The 13361-nt window shown below is 35.7% G+C and overlaps 2 protein-coding genes across 2 annotated transcripts in view; one reads left to right on the plus strand and one right to left on the minus strand.

The window, feature by feature from the left end:
• Positions 1 to 5051, minus strand: part of LOC133195525 (SLIT-ROBO Rho GTPase-activating protein 1-like) — a 48435-nt gene extending 43384 nt beyond the window's left edge. The window contains exon 1 of the mRNA XM_061331395.1: positions 4909 to 5051. Coding sequence (XP_061187379.1) covers positions 4909 to 4975 — 67 coding nt within the window. The 5' untranslated portion in view covers positions 4976 to 5051. The remainder of the gene's footprint in view (positions 1 to 4908) is intronic.
• LOC133195527 (protein FAM72B-like) lies at positions 4990 to 10358 on the plus strand. Its single transcript, XM_061331397.1, has 5 exons — positions 4990 to 5118; positions 5226 to 5587; positions 5799 to 5876; positions 7651 to 7775; positions 9674 to 10358. Exons 2-5 carry the CDS (start codon positions 5427 to 5429, stop codon positions 9757 to 9759), a joined length of 450 nt encoding a protein of 149 aa, XP_061187381.1. The 5' UTR covers positions 4990 to 5118; positions 5226 to 5426; the 3' UTR covers positions 9760 to 10358.
• The last annotated feature ends 3003 nt before the right edge of the window (positions 10359 to 13361 follow it).

The raw sequence follows: 13361 nt of genomic DNA on the forward strand, positions 1-13361 counted from the left end.
ATTAATATTTGTATTGATGTAGTTTAATGTTGCAGAATAATCTGCCAATACCATGGAGATACATCACGCGGTGACAGATGTACAAAACATACACAGACGGAATTCTCCGAGGTGGAAAATCAGGGGAGTGGGTCCCAGCATAAAACATGAGACTCAAAAACAAAACAGCTACGAATATACGTATCTTAACGATCAGGAAGTTACCAGAGTGATTCATTATCAACCAAATGGAAGGTAGAAAATTCTCATATATATATTATTCTACTTCCATCAGGCATAATTGATATAATATGCAGTAAAAGATTTGGTTATAAGGAAAAAGCATACCTAATAAACCTAAAGATTTCTCTTTGACAATTGTAATAAGAAAATGATAGTAAGGAATACTTTTTAATAATCAAATTGCAACATTAGTCAGCAGAAATATGTGGAAAAGATTAAAAGTAAGTGCATGTCTGAAAGACAGACAGATCCAATGACTTTAAGGTATTAAGCTCTAGAAACATGAACACGCAGCAACTGATGCCGGTAATTAAGAAACATGAATCAGACTCCACGTTACTTTTTCATCAAATCTCATTCCCAACACTAAGACACATAAGACAATACACATACATTAATTTTTTGCATCACATCAAAATGAGGCTGGTGATGCACATACCCATTGCTTTACAAACAGAAGGTCAAAACCCAGCAAGGGATTATATACTACCTTGTGGCTCTGGGCATAAAAAAAACTACAATGTACAGGGAAAAGAAAGGCACTCAGGGGAACAAAGAGGAAAATAATATAAAGCTTTCTGATTATTTTCCAATTAGCTAAAAAGATCTCAATTTACTTGAATAACACTGAACACTGCTGTGAGGTAGGAAGACGCACAGGCTTGTTCTTGCTTAGGGCTCCATGTCAATATATCGCAGAACAGTATGTGCATTTCACCAAGCCATGCAAATAAGGACCCTCTATACACTAGAGGAAAATATTTTTTGGACATTGAAAAAATTATAGTATGTAAAGGTATAAACATTGAGATTATCTATCACATTTTCAACATTGTGTGCCTTGCATTTACCCCCAGGAAAAATGTTCAAAGACAATGAAGTACTGATGAACAGAAATCACTGTTGTTTACTTAAGTGGACAAAATACCTGCAAATGAAATGTTCTATCTATTCCTCTTGGCCTATTGAAGTGTTACGAATGCTTAATTTAATAAAAATTAAGTAATAAACTGTACATTGCAGTTTATTTTCTTCTTGATCAAAGGGCAGATCACTCTTTCTGCATAAAAATACCACAAAATCAGAACTCTTTAGTGTGCAGTGTATAGAGGGCTCTTAAGACTCTAAACTGTAAAATTTCTTTTACTACAGAATTATTGCCAGAGCTAGTAAACAGTTTAATGCTAATGGTGTGATATAAGCTAATTACAACTTTACAGAGTTAAGTCCCTCTATATTTCTGATATATATGATTCAGTGTTTCCCCTTTATTTCAAAGTAAAGGGTTGGAGATCAATTGTAACAGGCTACGGGTTGATCCAGGTTTATGAACAAAATCTCTGTGGACCTTACAAACTCTGTAAATTTTTTATTTCTAAGCAGCATTTTTATTAACTGAAATGGTCAATTTGGCCAAAATAACTGGTTCTTAGGGAAGATACTGATTTAATATTAAAGTTTTAGAAACCTAAAACATGTAAACTCAAGTCTGAGCAAAATTTGATTTGTAAAAATGCATCATTCATCTTCTGAAAACAAAGCAAACACCTGCATCTACCAAGCAACATTCACTAATTTAGTCAAAGATAATGCTCAGCAGGAATAACTATCAACACCACTGACAATCATACTAATGAAGAAATTACTCCACCAAAGGAGCAGGTTGTAACCAGACTATTAGAGAGTTATACCCCTCCCCTTCCTAAAAATAAACCCTAGTAAAGGTGCTAGAGGAGTCCCAGAACCCCTGCATCATCCAGGAATCCGTACAAATCAACCCCATAGCTACAGTCCTATTTCTACCTAACATACATTATCTCTACATGTAAAATGTTGGTGTCATAATATAGGTTTTCCTTAAAGTAAATGCTTGTGTCATAAATAAATAAATGTTTTCCTCAGAGTAAATGTTCGGGGCAGGCACAGCAGAATGGCAGAGACCTTTGGTCAGGATCAAGCATGCTCTCCATTTCCCGTTACTTCTTGCAATATGTTAGAGTTTGGAAGACAATCTCTTCCGTCACAAATTACAAACAACAGTAGAGCACTGCAGCTAAAAATTAATTCTTTTTCCCAGAACAGATTATACAATCAAGTTAATGTACTGTCTCAGATAAATCCATGCATGAGGAAGAGATACATGTAGAAATAAATATAATAAAAAAAGGTGTGCAAGTCAGTCAATATATACAAAGGTGTAACCTAGGTCAATATTTGTTTGCCAGTTAGTAAAATATACAGAGGTGTTTTATAATTCATTATTTGTCATTTAGTCAACAATACAAATGTGTCAGCTCCTAAGTTGTTTGCCAGACAGTTCTTCATTTTATTTCTTGTTTAGTAGTATGCTTGTTAGTTTACATGTCAAACTGAGCATCTCAATTTTAAAATCACAATTTTTTGAAAAATAAAATGGGGGAAATCCCGAGATCTCCACTCCTGGTGTAGTTAAAGCGTATGTGAATATTTGAATGTTGAAACAATCCAGATCTCCCTATTTGAGTTTGTGATTCTGTATAAGTGTCTGGTAACTATTTCTAAGCTGTACAAGCACTTAACCCTGCTGATCGTTAGTGCCCGAATAAAACAACACTCATCAAATACTACCAACCTTTCCAAAGTTTGCAAACACATGTTTGATTCTGCCCTGTCAGCAGACAGCCCTAAACAGAAAGATGAAACATCTTTCTCTTTGTCAGAAATGACACTATATTCTACATTTACCGGTATATAAACTGTATGTACTACATTATTCAAAATTTGTATACATCTATTTTCAAAATTATGTGTAATCAAAATTTATCTGATAAAATGCAGAATTACAAAGACTCATTTAAATAGCGCACAAAAGAATGCATCAAACGGGCCAATTACCCGGTAATATGGATCTCATGTTAAATAAGAACACAGAACGTAGAAAGTGTTTACCACTGAAACAGAATTTTTCAAGTACAGCATATTAGAATGTGAAATCTGAACCAAATTGCTACCATATTATGAACTGTGTATAGTCTATGTATTCAACTTCTCCTCATATCATACTCATTAAAATTAAGATTATGCAGATAAAACAACATTCTATTTCTATATGTGCACCACTTTCCAATAGGCAATCAGTCTGCCAATTTATGAAGTCAATCCAACCTTCTTAGAATTCAGCAAAATCTTAAAAGATTGATGTCCATTTCCCAATTATTTCTATTTTTCTTTTTCCTCACTGAAACTTCATTAACATTGACGTTATGATATTTAAAATTTTGGGATAAAAAACTTTTTAAAATTGATATCTACATCATAAATACTCCACACTGTATGACACTGATAAGTCGAGGTTGACATTGCAATGTAACCCATCCATCTATAGGTCATCTATCATGTACTATAAAATTAATGGTTACATCTTTAGGGAAGTTTATACTTAAATTATCCAATATCAGAATTCTTTTGTGAAATGAACACCAAGGTGAAATGTAAGTCAAACATATGAGTGGCCTTCCATGAACTTTCAAAAATAAAAATCTTGTGTATCAGTCATTTGAAATTCCTCTTGTGTATCAGGCTCTGTAGTGTATTAAGTTTTCCTCTCTTGTGTATTGAATTTTCTTCCTTCTTGTCAAACTGTCAGTTTCCATCATAGATATCTACGATCATATTGTACTTAAAAACTGACTGTGATTAGCTGTCAAAGATGAGCCATCAAATTTTAAGTCAATCTACAACACACTTGCTTCCTCCAATAATCAGAGGCTTGGTTTTACAAAAGGTCTTCATTATATAAAATGGAAGTAATATATAATATATAATATATTGCACATTTTCTAGGAAGTGTTCTACTTCACCAGGAATTTGGGAAAGAAAATAAAAATTAAAGGAAATTAAATGAACATAATTAAAATTTTGTTGATCAGTGTAAATCTGTAACAAAATCATTTATGTTAAGGTGCTACCCAGTTTAAACCAAACCCTTAGTCTACCTAAAAAAGAAATACGATTTCATTACTTGAAACTTTATATGGTCATAAAACACACCCTATGTATTTAATAATAATAAAAAAAATAAATACAGTACTTAGAAGATTTGAAACTTCCTTGTGTCAAGTACTATTGATCTGAGTATCAACTAAGTAGTTAAATCATGTTTATAGGAGAAATTACCAATCACACTGAGACATCTCAATTACACAAGATCTATCTGATTTAAATTCAAAACACTAGTCTATGACGGGGAATTATTTTATATTAGAGCTTATTTATTAATTGATGAATTATCTTAGACATGCATAACAATCCTTTCATTAATCATAGATTGATAACATATATTTCTTTTCTCTTTTTTTTCAAATTGGGGGGGGGGGGGGTCAGCATATTTCATGATAGACTAATCAGCGCTTCAAATGACAGACCAGAATACATCATATTACGACACTGATCGTCACGCCTGATTTGTCACATTCAACAATGGGTAAATTAAGGTCACAATATTTATATAGGCTACAAGTGTTTATTTGCGGAAGTGATTTAAAAACCGCCAGCTGTCGACCCATCCGGTGAGTGCTCCTGACGGAAACTCCTGAAAGGCTACCGGACACCAGATAACGGAGAAGGACCCCCCAACAGGTCGACCCAGACTCGAGATAAATTGGCATTTATCCTGTTTGTCAACAATGCGTAAAATTCATAACTTACCTCTAGCCTGATTTTCAAATTCCAAGAGAATTTCCTTTTCTTTCTTTGGTTTCTTTTCCGAAGACATTGTGTGAAACTCAAACAATATTCCCGAAAATACTAAAACCGCTGTTCACGAATCGGTCTGCATCTTCCTCTGTCTGTGTATTGCATATCGGATCTGCACATCTCGTAATCGAAGACGAGACATCACGAGATTTCACTAGCAAAGTACTAGACTGGTACCCTGACATTGGTTAACGGGCGCAAGCGCCCTGAAAAACCAATTCCTAGCGGCAGCGACTGGAATCAAGGGCAGAGAACCAGTGCTAGCAAAGTACTCGCTTAACTACAAGTTCCAAGTGACCAATCAGATATCGGATCAGGAAATTGTTTTTAATTTTAAGCCAATCATAGACATCGTGACAAGTGTAAATATAGAAACCACATGTAGCTGTCAGACGCCATTCAGATACCAAAGAGGGAGCATCGTTTTATAGTAGAGTATCCATATTTTGTGTAGAACTGAACCTACAAAAATGTCTGACAAGTCTCCTATACATCCTCAATTCCAGTCTAAAGAGGTTTTCTTTTTGGACTGCAAAATCTGTGAAAATACCGTCTGCCGCCGAGCAATGGAATCGGTTTTAGTGGCTGACTCGGATACAAGGTTATTTTCAACAGACTGTCCTGAGAAAAGGTTTGAATGATATTTTTCACACAGGAGTTAGAGTGGAGTTAGAGTGTTTAGCCAAAGATTGAAAAAGACCCTTTTTAATTACATCAGTAATTGTTGCTGAAAACTTGTCTAATTCAATTCATTAATATTCATTGATATATGATTAAATTCAAAACTTGGAGGAATCTCCTGCTATAAATGCGTATTTTTCATTTACTCTATTTGTTTACAGCTGTGTTGCCTTGACAGGTGAAAGGTTTGAGACAGACACCTGTAACTGTCAGCTGGAGAATGTGGCCTGCACTCAATGGTAAGGCTTGGAAATCCAACAGGTTTTACATCTCCCACCACTGGTGATTCCATGGCCAGGGTAATCTCAGAGAGATCCATAGAGAGTAAAAATTTTGGTTTGGTGTCTCTACGGATCTCAGACCAGTGTCATTTAATCTATTCAGGGTTTTGTGCCCGGACTTCGACCGCTTGTTTCGATTAATATGGACTGAAATGAATTAGCTGTCCACTTCAACTTTTTGCTTTGGACATCCTTTTAATTCCTTATCACCATAAAACTTTCGTTTCTTACTTCTGAAAGGTTTAAATCCATCAAAATGTAAAGTTGTTGATTTTTCATAGCAATAAACTATTAGTTTAAACCTCCGATGCCAAGAGTTCCAGCAATAGTCTGCTTCAAATACTTCGACCTACTACTATTTCCTATAGAAATGAACCATAGTACGAAGTATTTGAAGCAGACTATTGCTGGAACTCTTCAGCATCTGAGGTTTAAACGAATAGCTTATTGGTATGAAAAATCAACAACTTTATATTTTGATGGATTTAAACCTTTCTGAGGTAAGAAACGAAAGTTTTATGGTGATAGCAGGGCTCGACATTAACTTTTTTCCTACTTGTCCATTCGAACAAGTGACCAAGACATTTACTTGTCCGAACTTCAACTTCACTTATCCGAAAATTTTTCAATAAAGATCTAAAACTGTCAAATTGAAAAATGAAAACTAAAATAAAGTCCATTACACATGACATGTGCTTGATTTATTCGTGATGTTATTGATAAATACAACAAACACATAAAACGAAATTTTATCTGACAACAAGTGAACCTGTCAACATCAAACAGAATCCAAACTTTGTAAAGTTCGTAAGTTCTATGCCTTTTCAGTAGTATGCAATTAGTGAACTTTGATCCCGATTGAATGTGAATCGAAGTCCGGTTTTTATGTACAGCTTCTGTCTTGAAACTACCGATTAACTTTCAACAGTCGTTCTTTTTATTATTTAGAGACTCCTTTACATTAAAATGCACTTGTCCAATCGGACAAGTGCCCAGCAATATTCACTTGTCCATAATTTTTTTTCACTGGTACCAGACATGTGGACAAGCGTTAATGTCAAGCCCTGGATAGGGAATTAAAAGGATGTCCAGAGCAAAAAGTTGAAGCAGACAGCTAATTCATTTCAGCCTGTATTAATCAAAACAAGCTGTCGAAGTCCGGGCACAAAACCCCGAATGAGATTATGTGACACTGGTCTGAGATCTGTAGAGACACCAGACCAAATTTTTTAGTCTCTACGGATCTCACAGAGATTACGGCCAGGGGTCTGCATTTTTTTCCCAGTTCATGATTCATTTTGTGTATATGATTGATTAATTTGGGGGGAGATTAAGCTTGTCTTGATATTTGGACTGATACATTTGGTGAAAGAGTCAATCCAAATATTAAGCAAAGCGAAATCTCAGCTGAGTTTAAGCAATTATCAGATTTATCACATTATGTTATCTTCATTTTTTTCAATTTTATGTTTTGTAAAATTGATAGTCTATTAGTAGACACTACGTAATCGGTAATATCGCTGTAGTCTCACTAAATCTCAGCAGAGGTACTACAAACTCTTCGGGTATTATAATTTGCAGAACACCGGAAAATAAAAGGTTCTGATCAGAACTCATTTGTGTGTGTGGGGGGGGGGGGGGGGGGGGGGGGTTGAGTATCACCTGGACAAGTGCAGTGAAATACAGGAGCTTTGTTTGAGATTAAAACAAATATTTTTATTTTTGTTTACAGTGGCAATGTGGTTGGTTATAATGTGAGACTGCCCTGTAAAACCTGTTTACAGTCCTGTAATAATGGCCACCTGTGGATGTTTTACACAGACAAGATATCACCATATGAGAGATTTGAAAAGAAAGGTATGCTGGTCAGATAAACAAATAAACTACAATTTATTTCTGCAGTGCACATATAGCAGATTAAAATTTTCATATTTATATAACAGTGTTATTCTATAAATGCACTATGCCAAAAAATAGTCAGGGTTTGACACATGTTTCACAAGTTGGAGGGGAGTACACTGTGTGTCAAACCCTGACTACTACTGTATAAGCACAAATTTTCGTGAGGATAAAATTTCGTTGATTTGTCCTCTAAAAAGGTTTCTTGGGCATTTAATTTCGTTGTTTCGAAAGTAACCCTATTCAATATATAGAGGATATTCAATGTTTTGTAGATGAATATGGAATTTATTTCACGAGTGGGACAGGATTTTTTGATATTTTCACGAGTGCGAAGCACGAGTGAAAATATCAAAAATCCTGTCTCACGAGTGAAATAAATTCCATATTCATCTACAAAACATTGAATTTTCTGTTTATTACATTTTCTTTGATTTTCCCTTTGCCTCTGTCTTTTCTTAACACAGTGTCATAGCTAGGCTTGACGTCATAGTTGAGCGGTTGAGAAGTCATAGCTTAGCAGTTGTGAGATTGAAAACATTACATAGCATGGATTTTAGCAACATATTTGGGAAGAAAATTGCAGTTTTAGCTCTATCAAGATGTTTAGTTACTATCTTTATCTTATGATAGGGCAGAAATTATTTTTTACTTAATTTGATATCCTTTCACACTGTGAGAGAATATCATTTTGGTATTCTTTCACACTGTAAGAGAATATCACTTTTATTCAATAAATAAATCACAGTATTTCACTGTTGAAAATGTAATAAATAGTCATATAAAAATTTCGAGTGGGATTTAATTTTGTTGATAACTGTTAGAAACGAAATAAAAGAAATTTAATCCCCAACGAATATCTCTGCTTTTACAGTATTTCAGCATAGTGTGTGATAAATTATCCCACATTTCCAACTATCGTTGATGTCTCAGGCCCACCCAACAAATTAAACAGTGATTTCTTATATTTATATGTGAAATAAAAGAGTAAATATAAATAAAAAATGCTGTTTGATAGTTTTAAAATACACGAGACATACCATGTTAATTTCCATAGTTCCTGCCCACTGATGTCCGACACAAAGACAGCTGTGAGAGATTGACATGCATATTAGGCACACTAGACCATTTACATTCAGTTGTAATTATCAAGAAATCAACACACCTAACTTTCTAAGAGTTATCAAGAAAATAGTTGGAAATGTAAATATTTAAAAATATATTCCTCAATGTAATGTGTTTGCTTACACTTTATAAAACCTTTATATACTTTGCAAAAATAATTGGGTATTGATTATATAGAGACAAACTGACAAGAAGCATAATAATTTGTATTCAAAGATAAAAATTATAAAGTTGCAGAGAAATTTTGGCGTATAATTTTCAGGATTTTTGTCCCAATGGAATTGGAATTCTCAAGTTGATGATCATCATCAAAAAAGAAAATTATAAATAAATAAAAAATAAGAATTGTACTCACTGTGCTAATACTTAAAAAAAAATTAGTATCAGAAATACTTACCTACTTAGTCCTCTTTGTGCTGGTCAGCACATAAGGCCGTCAGCAGAGACGTCCATGCTGGTCCATCTCTGGACTTGTCCCCATGTCCAGATGTTCTCTTTCATTTCTTTTTCCACTGATCTTTTCCAGGTCTCTTTTGGTCTTCCTCTCTTTTCAGAAATAGCCCTCTAATATTTTACACATACAGCTACTAAGTTTTAGCTATGTATATAACTCTCCATATCAGATCTCTGTATTATGAAATTGCAAAAAATTGTAGAAATTAAAAAGTAAAATAAGTAAAATTTTAAGTGAATACTTCAAGCGAGATCACCCTGTTATGATACTATTGCAGGAGATGAAATTTTGCTGTGGGGGAACATTCCCAAAGCCTCCCATGACCACTCTCTCGATTTCCTCATCGATGAATGTCTTCGTTAGATCATTCAGCCACAATGTACAGAGAGACAACAATCCCAGCAGTTTGTGTGATACATTTATTTTGTAAACATTTTGTCCATTTTATGTTACTTTGGAAAAAAGTGCTCAAATTGTGCCATCCAACTGGAAATAATACTATGTTATGTACAGAATAGTTTTTGTCCATGTGTCAGACATTGTTAACTGTAACTAGGCATTTGTTTTTTTTTTCAAATTGTGCTGATAGACTTGTGCAATAGCCGAGATTAAATGTAATTTCTGTCTCGTTAAAATGTGTAAAATCAACTCGTTCATGTTGGTGTCTTGACACACTGACAAAGTTAATGAAGGGCTTTAATGTTGATGTAGATGACATCTGAATGATTTACAAAATCTGTGATATTATAAACATTCATTTCCTACTGGTAGAGGATTTATTGTGCTTTATTTGCTCACAGGAGGTGAGACTTTATTTACAGATGTATACAGTTGATATGATTCCATTGTAAGCTTGTTTTACAAGCAATAGTATCTACATTTCATGTCAAATATTAATCACAATATTATTGTTCTGTTTTTGTTAAACAATCTGGTTCATTGAATTAAATTTATAAAAGGAAGCTAAAGGACTTTTTGTCATTTTTAGCGCTACTTGTCACAGACAACAATTAACAATTCTTCAGAAGTACATGTACTCGTCTTATAGTTTTTGAACCTGATCCAGAGTAGAAGACACTGTGATACATTATTTTGTGTGTATTAGTTATTTATTTCCATTATCGGTGCTGCCATGGTTACCAAAGGTAGAGTGATCAGTGGAATTCTTTTAAATGCCTTCTATGTTCACATTTCAACAAGTTGGCTATACCAAGACACAAAACTCTGTCATGATTTTTTTTTTTTCAATTCAGTGAACAGTGTTTCTATGTTCATAGCATGAATTCCCCTTTCTTGTTTGTAGAGTAACAGGAAAGGAGAAAATGTATGGCTGGACCGGGAATCGAACCCGGGACCCGGGACTCACTAGTCGGGTGCTCTACCGACTGAGCTACCCAGGCTGATATCCACGGCCCAAACCATTACATTCCTCCCTAATAAATTGTCTTCAAAACCCAAGTTCTTATTTGCCCCTGGGAGGACTTTCACCTGCAAGTCCAGGGATGGTCAATGGCACCAAATCTGTAACAGGAAAGGAGAAAATGTATTGCTGGACTGGGAATTGAACCTGGGACCCCTGCATCAGTGCTCTTCCGACTGAGCTACACAGTCCGATATCCATGACCCAATCCAATACAGTAGGATTTTTTTAATGGGTATCTGATAGAAGAAAACTCTACAACATACTCTCAGGAATGAGATAGTTATCCCTGAATTCCACAGCTTTACTTTAAGATAGGGTATTGAATAATCCTCTGCCTTTATACCTTAGTGACATTACATTTGTATAATTAAAGTTACAATTTGAAGATTCTGAATGCAGGAAATGAAGTGCCTTATTTCACTTTCATAATTATTTTGAATGGCTTTGGACGATCATAGTTGATTCCATACATATTGTGGCGGTCAGGCAGGTTCAATCGCCATTGGCTAGATAGCTTAGTTAGTAGACCACCTGACTAGTGATTCAGGGGGCCTAGGTTCAAATCCTGGTCTGGTCTGTTGCATTTTTCTCCTTCCCTGTTACTTTCAGTTCAGTGCCATGCTCTGGGAGGGACATGTGAAAGCCCTGCCAGGAAAGAACCTGGATTGATGTCTTTGAAGGCAAACACCTTTAAGGATGGAGGAATTAATGAGGTGGTCAGGCAGGTCTGATTGCTGGTGGTCGGTGATAACTTAATTGGTAGAGCAACTGACTTTTAGATTCAGGGGGCCTGGGTTCGAATCCTGATGTGGTCGGTCGCCTTTTCTCCTTCCCTGTTACAATATCTGAATGTGTGCACATTACATAAATGGTTACAGTATCTTTGTTTGCTCCTTGAATTCTAAAATATCAAATAATTCATGCATGTTAAAATCACTGAAGAGGTTTTAGCCAAAGTCTTAAACGTTTTACATTTTCACCTCCAGAACTACTGGGCCAGTTTTAACTAAACTTGCCACAAAGCATCCGTGGGTGAAGGGGGTTCAAGTTTTTATCAAATGAAGGGTAAATGCTCTCTTTCAAGGGGAGATAATTAAGATTTTGTTACCTCCATAATTCATATTTCAAAAATCCTCTCAAGAATGGAGTCACGTGACTCAGAGGAGTAAAGACGTGTTTTTCTACCCTCTGTGTTCTTTTGACATTTTTCTGGAATTTCTGTGAAAATTTCAGTCACTCTTGGATTCTTCTCAAATATAGTGATATTTATTCTTAGGATATATGATACAGTGATATTTCAATGTTTTTGGATGTAGATATTTAGTGAATACTGTGAATGCTTTGTTAACACTGGGTGTGAGTATCTACTCACTCACTGTACGGAGATTTAATTCCTATTGTCATTGTGTGCTCTACAGTCAATAAAAAATGGCAGATAAAAGATTACTTAAACCAGTCTACCTACGAAATAGAGACATACAAACAAACAAAAAAGAACCGATTTCAGACTATGCTCTCGCCTGTGCTGTAAACACAGTGGCATCTGATATCACCTGCGTTCAAAGAGATCGAGATCTCTGGCGCATATATGTCGGGTCTACAGAGAGCCGAAATCTTCTAGTTTCAAACGGATTCACCCTCAACAATATAAGTATCTCCGTGTTTGATACTAACCCTTTCTCTGCGGGTACAGAGAAACCAGAGGAAGAGGTTGTAAGGGTCACGGTCAGGGGAGTTCCTCTTTCTGTGGAGGATTCGTGTGTAATCAACATGCTCGAAAAGCTTGGTGCTGAGCTCACGTCTGATATTAAATATGAAAAAATTCGCAACCCTACCACCCTTAAAATGACAGAAATATTAAATGGAAACCGCTTTTTGTACATGAAACCAATGCCTAATGGCAAATTCCTACCAAAAAACAGTGAATGCGCCGGGTTGAGATGCACCATCTCACATCGGGGACAACCAATAAAGAAGCAATCTTTGAGATGCACAAACTGTTGGGGCGAAGATCACCTTCGGTTCAACTGTGAGTATGAGACCTGTTGCAAAATCTGTAAACAACCCGGTCACACTCCAGGAGACCCAAAATGCTCAAGTTATGATAATGGCGAGAAAGATATCATCGCTTTCAGTGGAAAGGAGGATATTCTTTCAAACTTTTATCCATGTAACATCAACATCTTTGGAATATCACATGACTCTGCCGAGCATGCCTTCCAGTATAGTAAGGCTATGCGATCTGGTGACGTTGTAAATGCCTCCGCAGTGCGCAACGCAACCTCCGCTTTAGAGGCTAAACGCATCGGAGCCAAGATTACTACATCCGATGATTGGCTGCTACAGCGTGACGATGTCATGAAGGAGATCCTGGAGGCCAAATTCGACCAAGTGCTCGAATTTAAAGAAAGCGTCTTCAAATCCAGTGAATCAGCTTTGTTTGTAGAAGCTGCCTTTGACGATTACTGGGGATCGGGACTTGACAAACGTGGCACCACCAACTCTTCAGTCACTTCTTGGCCTGGTAAAAACGTTATGGGGC

The sequence above is a fragment of the Saccostrea echinata genome, unplaced genomic scaffold, assembly GCF_033153115.1.
Source record: "Saccostrea echinata isolate AGI-Se365-2 ecotype Australia unplaced genomic scaffold, CSIRO_AGI_Sech_v1 ptg000029l, whole genome shotgun sequence".
In the NCBI taxonomy this organism is placed as follows: Eukaryota; Metazoa; Mollusca; class Bivalvia; order Ostreida; family Ostreidae; genus Saccostrea; species Saccostrea echinata.